The sequence below is a fragment of the Phaethon lepturus genome, unplaced genomic scaffold (genome assembly GCF_000687285.1).
Source record: "Phaethon lepturus isolate BGI_N335 unplaced genomic scaffold, ASM68728v1 scaffold17399, whole genome shotgun sequence".
Classification (NCBI taxonomy): Eukaryota; Metazoa; Chordata; class Aves; order Phaethontiformes; family Phaethontidae; genus Phaethon; species Phaethon lepturus.
Genome location: NW_010564492.1, coordinates 1 through 12,717, shown reverse-complemented (window position 1 = coordinate 12,717; position 12,717 = coordinate 1). Strand labels below are relative to the sequence as shown.

At 41.4% G+C, this 12,717-nt stretch overlaps 1 protein-coding gene across 1 annotated transcript; it reads right to left on the bottom strand.

Moving 5' to 3' along the window:
- Window positions 1-5,030: 5,030 nt before the first annotated feature.
- On the bottom strand, window positions 5,031-10,716 carry KLF6 (Kruppel-like factor 6; the record flags this gene model as incomplete). The annotated part of the gene is made up of 3 exons (XM_010294889.1): window positions 5,031-7,893; window positions 8,317-8,440; window positions 10,143-10,716. Coding segments are annotated over 3 exons (750 nt in total), but the record flags the coding sequence as incomplete, so codon positions are not given.
- Between the last annotated feature and the right edge of the window lie 2,001 nt (window positions 10,717-12,717).

Sequence of the window (12,717 nt, the reverse complement as noted above, 5' to 3'; positions counted from 1 at the left end):
CCAGAATGGGTCCATCTGTGACAGGCAGATGGGGCTGACTGGAATTACGGTGAAATATCAACAGCATTATCTGTCTGACTCGGAAAAGGAAAACCGCTGAGATCATCAGAACTGTTTGCAAAACGACTTTGTGACACTTCGGATGCGGGTAATTCCAAACGTGCCGTGGTCTAATGAGGGAGAACTTGGGTGGAAAAGCCTCTCTCCCTGTAGGTTCACCACAGTAAGATCTCAGCCTCCTCCTCTGCCTGTCTGACTACTACCGCTGGCACTTCTACTGCTGATGAATAATTAATTACAGTGAGGATCTATTAAAATCCAGTTGCCCTCAATGTCCTCTCCATAGTTAGCAAAAACAAATAAAGGAAAACCCAGAAGACTGAGTAACATGCCCAGCGAAGCTTGGAAATGAACAACGGTCTTTGACTATCACTGCATGTTCAAAGGTAAATCTTACCCATGAAATAACATACAGTAAGGTGAAGTACATAAAACTCAGAAAAATACAGCTTTGCATGCATAACCAGATATTTGATATATTCAGCATCTAATCCAAAAGGTAGCACGTTACAGGAAAAATATATTGCTGTATCCAGTGCAGATCTGCTACCTTCCTGAATTACTACCACGGTGTTTCTGACGTTACAGAATTCAGTAAATACGTTGCCTTCCCTCGCCCCGTTCGATAATTTGCCTTTGTCCAGAACTGACCACACGCTCTGCTTCTGAAATGCACAGAGGCAATAAAAAGAAGATGGAGGCTTAGCAAGTGAGGCACTGAGGGACTAATAGTCAGCAACGCTAATTCCAGCTAAATTTATATTGTATTGAAAGAAAGTGCTGTTCGAGAACAGCTTGGCTTACATCAAGACATGTGGTTACCAGATTACTTTCTATCTCCGCTCAAAAACATTTAGAGAATTTCTCATTAAAATTATTTAAAGTGAAACAAGTCAAATAAATCTACTTAAGCGTGTTGTCGCATTGCCTCATTTGTGCTGAAAAAATGTTGCTTGTTTTTTACATTCTATTTTAACTGTACATATGAGGATTTACTCGCCCATTAACAAAATACATCACCTCCCAATTGCTTTCTATACCTGCTTAAATGTTAAACATAAACACATATACCATCTGTTTCCTATCATGACACCAATCCAAAATGGCTGCACTAGACACCTCCGCATAATAGATCATCTTAAAACACCTTAGCGGTTTTGCTTTATGGAGTTATTTTTCCTGTGACAAATTATAAACCTATATTTCAAGAACACGACCAATCTGTAGCCTCAATTGCAAATTCGGAATAGTTTCTCTTTATTTTAACAAAACGTGCTGGCTTGTATCTGATGCAGCACTTTTTTTAAAGCCAGAGGCCACCTTTGTTGCTATGGTATCCTACAAATCCAGTTAATTTCTTCAGTTAATAATTTCTCAGCTAATAATTTGTGAAGCATTCTAACTGAAAACATTACAGTTCAATATAGTCACTGCTATAACTTACAAAATTATTATGTATCTGTTGGGTAACTGATACTGCAGAACAAATTACAGGGTTTATCATCAGTCTGCAATCAAAAATACATTTCAGAAAAAAAATCACATTTCTGTTAAAAAAAAATCAGCTTTTCAGCTTTGCAATGCTTGCACTTGTAAACTCCAGCTATCAAATGTTCATGGGAAATGGACAAAATATAGTCATAAATGTCACTGAATGAAAATTTGGTTCTGAATGGATTTCAAATGTACTTCCTCCTCAGGTTCAGCTCTGTGAAAAAATGACTGTGTCTGGACAAGTTGAATTCAGTGAGGAATTTCTCCTTGACTTAAACGAGCTTTTGACCAAGGCCTCACAATATTAATGCATGAACCTGCGAACCCTTATTTCCCAGGGTAGCTCCAATGAATCCTAGACTGATTAAACCCCTGTGGACCTACGTGCAAAAGCAATACACCGTCTGCTCTTTCTCCCTTATATGTAAGAGCTCAAATGGTTATGAGACAGTATAGCTACAGGTTTGATCAAAAATAAATGCCATATATCTAAGGACCATGAATAAGGGATGAAACAGCCAGCGTAGAGGTAAAAGAGCTAAAGGAAGAAAAAAAAAGACACTATTGCCTTGGACCGTATAATCTCAGCAGAGTTTCTTGCCATGTCAGAGGCTTTATTTCAGAAGTATCTGTTAATGCCTCTTGGCTACACAATCCCACGGGATGAAGCAAAAGCAGGCGGATTTCTGTGGGGGTAGGAGCTGCTCGGTAACCTCTTGTCATGAGAAATAAAGAGCTGGAGTATCGGTGGTGTTGCCTGCTCTATAAACCAGTGCTACCGGAGGAAGCAAAGCTGGAAAAGCTTGAGAAAGAAGTATTGCAGAGATTTCCCATCCGAGCCATTTTGTCTCCAAGGAATTTTTGAAAAATGGAGGCACAAGGAGGAAATACAGGTCCGTTTATGCTTTAAAAGGCAGAGGAGGAGCCTTCTTTACCTGCCTGGTCCCCCCGCTCCTGCGCAGTGAGAGCTCCCCTTACTGTTTCGGTCTACCGTAACTCCGCTCCCCAGACACGGCTAAGGAGACCTCCAACGGATGGACCACGGAGCTTTCCTCTTATTAAAGGTTGTCTCTCTCTGTTGTGTGAATATGTCAGATGACGTACTCCTTTGGTGCTGCGTAAATAACAGCTACTTTTTGAAGCAATCACCACAGAGCTTTTCCTTCTCCTTGTCTGTAATGTTGCTGCTGCTATTTGTGCGACTGACTTACAGAGGTTGTTTTTATTCCTCAGAGATTTCGGTGCAATTAAAGAAAATAAAAAGCGAACGCTCAAGTAGTTGAGAAGAATGGAAGAGGTAAAAGATGGACACAAAGGCAGAAGTACCATGAATGACTTCTAAAGAGGAAAGAATTAAATACAGTTTGTCTTCAACGTGCTCTAACAGGCACAGCTATTCTAGATTCAGTTTGTGACAAATCATAACATGGTTTCAGGGAAGAGAGTCACTTCTAAACAATATTAGCATGCCATTTAAGAAAATAGCAATCACTTGTCCATTGTTTACTTCAAAGTCATGCTGCATTTATAATAAATACACAGTTGTTCAAATAAGTCCGTACACTCTGATACGCCCTACTTGCACTGACCACTCGTATGCCACGATTTTTCACACCCAAGAGGGAAAAAAACCCACACAGATACCCAAACAGGTTCTGTTTTGGGATTTTAACTGCTTCATCTTGATGACCTTTGCATGCACATGTGTGCCCAAGTGCACAAACATGCCATATCTAACCTTTGTAGCAAGAAGCTAACGTGTTGGCTCACAGGCTCTGTCCTCGTTTTCACCTTGTTAACCTCAGCTGAAGTCGTTGGAACTTGCTGAGGCTAGTAATCCAGCTCCATACCTAAGCCACCTAACTTCTTCAGCATCAAATTCACATCCCTTCCCATTCGCTTTGCATTTCAAAATCTGGAATTAAGCAAGCCTGCAGTAGATGTGCGTGTTGAAATGCACTAACCCTGAAATGGCTATTGCTTTCTGCTTTGCAGTTTCCTTGTTGCCCAATAGCTCTGTCACTAGCTTTTTTTTTCCCTGAACATGGCTGTTTTTTCAGTACAAGCTCTCTGAGAAAAAAAAGCAGCTCCTTAATAATGGAGTTATTGGACCTATTTTTTTTTTTTGAAGGTACGCTAAGACACAGCCCTAGATGACACACACCCAATAAACAGGCAAAAATTTGCCAATCCTTGTTCTGTATTACACACCCACTGAACATTTTGGGTGGGGAACCTCCAAGGTCAAGCTCAGTTCTTTAAAAATATTTCTATTTCTACGTTGTATACAGATGAGGAGGCAAAATGTCACAATCCCTAAACCTCGGTAACCTTTTCTATTTCTAGTGGAACTGTAACTAAGTTTCCCAGAAGAATCCGTGTTTCATTGTGTGAGATACTGTACCAGTGGTAAAATTTAATTTACCTCTCTCCTTGCAGATCACAAGTTTGCTTGAGTTGCCATTTCTTCCTCGCCTACGCAGAGGCACATTGTCTACTTACTAGCCCGCTGCAGGACTAACGGAGGGAGGTGGCAAGGGTCCCTCCTCCACACTATACTGCTGCCTCCATCTGCAGTTATTGATGCGGTTCTTTTCTGCATCATTTTTAGATCATCTCTAATCTCAAACCATGAAACATTCAATTACCGTGAACTAAATTAGTATGTTCAGAATCAGTTTCTCAGCATGTAACTTTGCCATTTCTGCTGACCGTTTTACACAATGCTTAAGGGGTTTTTAACACCGGCGTGAGCGAAGCAGAAGCCACAGGGCAACATTAAACAAGTTCTGCGTGTGTCTGAAGCCAGTGTACATGCCAGGCATGCTTTGAAGAGCCATTGCTCTGAAAAAATGCGCTTCACAGAGGCTTGCGTTGGGCTGGTTGAAGGTCACCACCGGCATGTGGGTCAGGTCAGCCCTACAGCAGACTCAGATCTGTGCATCTGGGCCAGGCAGATCTCACGTGGTTCCTCCCCTGCATTCCTTCTCGTAACTCTGCCTTCAAGGTTTCGGGCTTGCTTCCCCATCGACTGGGCAGCTCAAAGGCCCACACTCTGCAGTAAAAGTTAAGGACAGGTGACTCCAGCCCAGCCATCGCCTGTCTTGTTTTTTTTCCTTCACTTTAAATGCCCACTGAATCTCCTTTCCCACACGCAGAACTCGTCCTGCATGCATTCACCTCTCCAGAACAAACGATTTGGAATAAAGGTGCAGTCTTGCAGTAACAATCGTGTTAACTATTTATTCCACTGAGACAAAAGATGAGTCAACAACAGCTTTTCAGTTATGGAAGAACTTTTAGTTTCTACTGCCAAAACTATTTTCTCATCAGAGCTGGTATTCCACAAAATGACCTGACCCAAAGGCGGTTGGTACTTGCAACCAGCTGACTCAAGGCAAAGCATCGACATAGTATTTGACATTGTTTGGTATGTAGGACATTAGAGAGGAGAAAAATGAAACCAGACACATGATGCTGATAAGAATTTCTTTTTATGTTATTCCAATAAAAAATACATTCATACAGAAATATAACAATCTTGCAAAAAACAATTTCAAATAAAATCTTGTAAAACAAAATTTTTACAAAAATCTTACAAAGAGATTCTTTAGATAACAGGGTGCTTCAAAAACAAAAAAAGAAAGTTCACTAATAGAAACTTTTTCTTCTTAAATTTCAAGCAAAAATGTTTTATTTTTTTTTTATTTTTCAGCTTGATTGAGGCTCAGTTATCACCTGAACAAAATGTACTTGCTTATTAAGAAAATTACAGGCATTTGACATATGGCACACAGCCCCACCCCATCCACACAAGTCTGATGGTATTTCACAATTGAGACAAGCCAGTGCAAGTTTAATTTTTTTTTGTTTGGGGTTGGGTTTTTTTGTTTGGTTGTTTGGTTGGTTTTGCTTTTGTTTACTTTCTTATAATTCTTATAAGAATTATGGCTAAGCCAAGGACAATGCAACAAGGAGTTAAAAACACAACAAAAGCCAACCCTAAATAGAAATCCATTTTTTGGGAAATTTTGTTTGTTTGTTTGGGGGAAGAAAAAAAAAGTGCATTTTCAGGCAATTTAAACCAAAAATGAAATGAGAATGATTTAAGCCTGTGTGTTCCTTAGAACCAGATCACTTGCATATACTTCTTTTTAAACCACTTATCTACATACATTTCCAGGAAGATATACCAAAATATTAGCATAGTAAGCAAGACCAATAATAAATAGAAAAAGAAACAGGTCACGTGTTTCATTGCATCGACCGTAGTGAGCTGGTTTAAAAAAAAAAATTTAAATACTGCTTTTGGACAGACTATTTCTATTCTAGGAAAAAACAGTCTTTATTTTAGCTGAACTATGTAAAATTAGAGCTCAACCACCACAACGACTAGCTCACTCACAGGTCCTCCAGTAAGCTGGAGGGCCAAAACCGAGTGTACTTCATCTGCACACAGCTAATATTCTTTTAGCATGCCAATATTCGGTTCATATCATTCTTAAATGGCCACAGATACGCTATTCCAGACAACCTAATAACTACAAAACACAGTCAGCAGTCTGAGAAGGACTGAATGCCAACAAAGCCTTTAGCATACCATTAAGCTAAAGGTAAAGCCTCTAAAAATGCTAGATTTTAATAACTGTATCTTTCATTTCTTTGTCTCCTTAATGACCGTATTGCAGGGGGAGGTAATATTTTGATGGGCTGTGGCATTTTCTAGCTATGTGTTCTAATTTTTTTTCCTTTTAAAAAAAATATTTATATATTATCTATATATATACACACATACACAGACTGTACACACAAATATACATACACAATTATTTTTCTGCCCACTTTTAAAAAAAAAAGTAATATAGTTTCTTTCTGTATGACCAACAGATAGCTAGATATATAGATGTGAAACTTGTGCCCTTTAAGCAAATACATCTTTTAATACTTCTGTATCTTTAATATGTATGAAAACTTGACATATTAAGTACAGTTGGGGTGTGTATATACACAGTTGTTGTGCAAGGTCAATATAAAAAAAGTCTCAAGGTGGCAGAACTGGTCAGGTATTCAATTGGCATATGCATTATACTGTAACACAGTCAAATTGTCTAAGTTAAACAAATACTGTACTGACATGAACGACTTTTCTCTATATTTGTCTTTGTGAAGGAGGACCCTGGAAGTAACCTTTTTTCCCCTCATATTATACATTTGATACAGTACAATGCCAGGTGAAAAGAGAGCCTTAATAAAGCATGCATCACCCATACCCCTGTATAAGACCCCCTACAAGAGAAGGTCACTTGCATAAGGCACCATTATTAAGGTCAACAGTGCATTAACAGCTAGAAAACCAGAAGTTAGTCCTCAAGGCATAAATAAGAGAAAAATTAGCTGCATGAGAAAAATCAGTTTCTAACCAATAGTGGTTTTATCCACCCAACAGAAAAAATTATTCATGTTCCATACATTATGTAACATTAGACCAATTGTATTTTAGCTGCTCTTAACTGGAATCAAAACTGCAGTCCTGATTAAAGAATGGAAAAGCATATAGTTCCCCAGAACCATGCAATAACCTTTGTATTATAATGAAAAGTTATAGTTGTGTTACATTTGTAAATACACAGCTTATACAATGGATTACAAATGAGCTCTGTAGCAAGTAAAACAAGCTACTTGACACATTGCACGTTTAATAGCTGCACCAGACACCTAAAGCTCCTCTCACACAGGAACGGGGAGGTCCCCCATCTCCATTCTGGCATCCTGACTCTTTTTAGTCCCCCCTTCCCCTCTCTGTTGTCCCTCTAAAAAGGTGCAGACATCCCTCCCCCCACCCCTTGGAAATGATTGGTGGTCGTCCCATCTCACGAGATATTCCTCACATACAAGACATTCAGACTATTTTTTTTCTCTTACAGTTTTAAAACAACCACAAGAAAAAAAATGTGCCTCAGCATACAGTCAGCAAGAGATCCTCATCGCATACAGTCACCCAATCATTAACATTCTCAGTGCACATGCTCACGGCAAAGGCTTAGGAGCCACTCAGAAGGTTAGATACCAGTGTATGAGTCCAGGAAACCCCAAACATCACGCACCGCGGTTGCTATGCCGTTTCTTACATGACTTATTAGCCCTCAAAAGACCTTCAAGGAAGTGAGGTCCTGGAGGCAACTGGGTAGGGTGCAAAATGGCATGCTTTGGCTGGAACACGCATCCCTCCGCTCAAGGCTCTTCAACCTTGACGCCTCTTAGCCCGCAGGATTCACCTCTTGACCCATTCAGAGGTGTCTCTTCATGTGAAGGGCCAGGTGGTCAGACCTGGAAAAACACCTGCAAGGCAAGAGTCAAGCTGCGTGTTAGCCCGTGGCTGCTGGCGCACACGACGCGGCACGCGTGGCTGAGGCACCCCCCCTTGCTCTGCTGCTCCAAAGCACAGCTGGTGGAGGAGGGCTTGGGCATTCCCTGGATACACGGGAGCACTCGAGGTGTCCGTGGGCACCCGGCGCTTGGCAGATGGGCGGGAACACTAAGGGAGTTCTCAATGCTCTTCTGCAACATCAGGCTACAAATCACATCCCGATGACTAGTAAAACAGAAGGTTTTTTCCCAGTCTAAATATACAATAATCCCTTAAAAATACCAGACGCAGTTGCATATCCCAAGTGATTCCTTCATAAGCGAAAAGCAGCCTAGACTCACTTTCCAACAAGCATTAAATGTAACTATTTAAAAAGGTGCGTTTCAGTCACATACCTGTCACAGTGACTACATTTAAAAGGCTTGGCACCAGTGTGCTTTCTGAAGTGTCTGGTTAATTCATCACTTCTTGCAAAACGCCACTCACACCCTTCCCATGAACATCTGTAAGGCTTTTCCCCTACAAAGCAAGCAGATTACATGTTAGTCATGACAATTCAAAGAAAGATAGGTGCTATCCCATTCATTTTCTATGTAAACCTCCTCCACCCCCCAAAGACAGCCAATTTTATTTAACCTATCTGAATGCTTCAGAACATGCAGGCAAAGAAGGCTTGCAAAATTCATCCACGTTTCCTACTTAACTATTTTGCTGCAACAGCACATCAAATAATCTCATTCTTATTAAAAAAAGTGATTAAACAAGCTCGCAGGAAACAAAGAAATCCAACCTTCTACCATTCCTGTTCATCTGTAATGGCAGGCTTACTCTCAAACAGGTATCATTCACCTCATAAAGGTGATTAAAGACAGCACAGCTAGGCTCCAAAATGCAATTAGGCTACTGTATTGCATCAAAGTCCTCTGTCACTCACTCATCTGCATAACATGCAACCTCCTTTCTGCTGAGCCACATATTCTTGGAAAAGCCTGCACACCACTTTGAACACTGCTATTTCAGCATTCAAGAAATACCACTTCCATTCACAGGAATGTTCTCAGCCAGACAGCACCAGGACAACAGTTCTGCAATACTTCTGAGGCTGGCAGCTGTTTATGTGTGCTCAACCACCACGGTTTCAGTGGAAGTTGTTCTTTCCTCTTGAAATAATCTTGTTTTATCTGACTTCTGCATGACAATGGGAGCATCCGAGCTTGCTCAGACTTCCCATAAAAGCCACAAAATGCTGAGCTCATGAGTCAAAATAGGATCTTTTCCCTGAATTCTCTTTCCACATCTGGGGGGAAAAAACCCCAACTATATAGGTCTTCGGATTGGTACACCAAGAACGCCGGGCCAGTTCCTCATGTTAAGCGATGACCACTGAGCCAAGGCACAGCTTTACATATCTAACTGCTGTCATAAAGAGATGTCAAATAATAATGCTCAAACAAGCAAATCAGCACACTACTTCAACCATAAAATATTTATAAAAGCCCTGAAGTGTTGCTCTTCCTCACTTTCTTTAACACACAGGATTGTTATTTTTGGTTCAGGTTCTGTAACAATAAAATGCTGTTGCTCAGTATGCAATTACATACGTTAAATCATACATTTGTAAGTCCAATTAGGCAGATATGTTAGAAGGACTACAAGACACTGTAGCTTTCCAAGATTTTTGCCAATAACGACGGCCCACAAAAACGCTAAATGATATAACTATAGCTATCCTTCATATAATCAAGGCCTTGGTATGTTTGGTTGAAGAGACCCGATGTAGATCGAACCATGAAAACACGCTCTTACAGTATTTAGTGACCTGAACAATTTTTTGGATACGACGTTCCTCTTTTTGCAAGAAAGCGTCTGCTCACTTTTGCTTTGGAAATAAATGTCAGCAAAGGTCTAGAGTCTATTTGGGCCAGATCTTCACTCGTGAAGGCTGCATGCCGCTGCAGCTTCCCAACTTACTGCCTGTTTAGATGAGTGGCTCCTATTTGCTATGACAGCAACTAATCTACCACTGGCTGTCTTGGCTTCAGCTCTCTTACGAAGACAATTAGGAAGTGATGTCGTCCATGCTGGTAAGCCTCTACTACTATTACATCATCTCTCCAAAACTGGGCTCCCACCCAGTGGTTGTGTAACACTGTGACACCACCACCGTCAGGGGTATTCCCTACAGTACTTGCCAACTCTTAATAAGCATACGGTTACTAACCTGTATGAGTGCGCTGATGTGCTTTCAGATGTGAACTTTTGGTGTAAACTTTCCTGCAACCGTTAAAATGACACCTGTGAACACGCCTTCTGCCATCTGGCGAGGTGTCACCATTGGTGGGTGTACCTTTTTCTGCAGTCTTTCCAGTGGTACCGGTACGAATTTTCCCCGGTGAATGCAACTCACCCGGCGTACAATTCCATAGCTGGGAAGAAGGCTCCTTGCTCAGCTCAGGAGACGAAGGGGGTGTGGAAGTGACAGACGAACTCAAGTTTCCTGTACTGGCTAAAACATCGCTTATAGGGTCGGAGGTAAACTTTGTCGTGGGCGAGAGCTCCTCAGAGCTGTCTGAAGATTCACTGCTCACGTCAGAATTCAAACTGTTGGTCTCTAAGTTCTGACTAGTAAGATTGTCCTCTTTTGGGGCACACGTGTTCTTCAGTTCAGATTCCTCCTTTTTCTCACGTGCCAGAATTATTTTGGTCCAGAGATCCTCTTGGCTATCGAATTTGATTTCAGATGCAGAAACGTAACAGGGTTCACTTTGAAGATACCGTTCCAGCTCCAAACATGTCTAGGTGAAACAGAAGGAAGAAAAAAAGAGAAAGGTTACAAGCTTGCTTAAAAATAAACTCAATTGTATTTTACACTTCAAAAAGCATGCAGGAATGTAGTACGTTCGATTTGAGGTTTCTAGCTTCAAAACAAATTAAAGGTTCCTCCAGCCGTAACTAGGTGACTGTTACGATGAAAAGAAATCAGTTTTCGAGACCTGGGCAGGAGTTCAAACACACAGCTGAAGGTGCAAGTCAGCTTTGGTTTCCAAAATAGCATTCTAATGACTCAGTCAAATTATCATCACTCTCATCATAAAAATCTGTGTTTTCAGTAGGCTGACGTTGAAAAGGACCGTAGAGAACCACAACAAATAATTAGACTGCTCTTGCGCTTCGTCTAATTTCAAGTTGTTTTGTATCTCTCTCACACAAACACGAGGCTGAAAGGACCCGACTGAACACAATGTGCTCTGACACGCAGTTAAAACCCAAACGCTGTGTCAGAAAACAAAGCCACATTTCAGCATGGCTGCGGAGCTGCCGGCCCGTCTTCTGGGGACATCAATGGAGCAGCAGACATCCTCCCATTTCCTGTGCATGAGAACGCAGCACACTCGACTTTCAAAGAATGTCATTTCCAAGCATACTGGCAAGCACGCCACATAACTTGAACTGCTCCCGTGCGTGTTCGGAGGAGCACGGGGAACTTCAACGACAGAGGAGAGTGGAGAAAAAAGTTTCAGAATAGAAACGTCCTATTCTATAGGATGCAAGCTGGGAAATTACTCTGAGGTCCTGCTGGGAGTCCCACAATGAACAAGAACTTTATCTACTGGCCAAGAGTGCAACTGTATGAGTCATCCCTCTCTTTCTTTCACGCAATGCCAAAGGAGACTTCCTTTTAAAACCCTGACCATCTGCCAAGAAAGTACTCTGTTCAGATATACATGCAACAGTACATGGACAACTTCCCCCCCAACTGCATTCCCCTCTGCTCCATGAAACGAAACAAAACAAAAAACAAAACCACCCTAAATGGGTGAAGCTGCGGTTTTCAATTTCAATTCACCCTGCTGACTTTCTAGCCATTTTCAGAGCATAACCTCACTAGGAAAAAAAAAAAAAAAAAAAAAAAAAAGGAGGGGGGAGCTATGAACTGTTATGGCAACAAGCTGATGTTTTGGGATTATTCTTTCCACTATAGGAAACGATCCATATGGAAGCGTTACACAGAAAATGTACACACCAAGTTTCCATACCAAACTCTACTTATTTTAGCAGGATCATCTCTTCCAAACCCGGTAGCAAAACCTGATCCCAAATGCCACACATTCCCCCCACAGCCCCTTCCCATCTGTCCAAGAGCGGAGCCGCCGTGGGAGCAGGCTCCTTTCTCCCCCAGCACCGCTCAAGTAAACTGGGTCACATGTTCTGGCCAGGCTAGCAGCGGGGGCAAAAATAGCCAAAAAAACCCACAAAAACCCAACAAAACAAAAACCCAACAACCCCACAAACAAACCCACTGCTGTACGCAGTATTTATATATTTGTCTATAATTAGGCAACCGGTTTGCAATACGTGTTAAAAACAAAAAAGGTTTCGACAAGGACAACACAATAGAGTATTGATCTTTCATGAAACCTGGTTTGGGAAAAAAAAAAAAGCATTTATTAAGATCTTGTTAAACTTTCATATTCCCGGCTAATTTAAATTCCTCATTAGGTAGATTAGTAATGGGGACGGGAATGAAGCTCTCTCCGAGTTTAAATGCCTCTGAAGGCTACTGGGAGCGAGGGCTGGCCCCTCGCCAAAAGCCCAAATGCCTGAAGGAAACTACTTAGCTCCATTTCAATCACGTACGATGAAGCTGCCTCTTTGAAAGGGGAAGGGGGGGAGGGAAGGGAAAAAAAAAAAGAGGCATTGCATACAATCAGCAGGCATGTGAAGGCTGTAACACTTTGCACTGCAACCTTCTCGGAAAGGCTCCTTCGTCCTTCTGGCGAGCCGGCCAGCGGGCT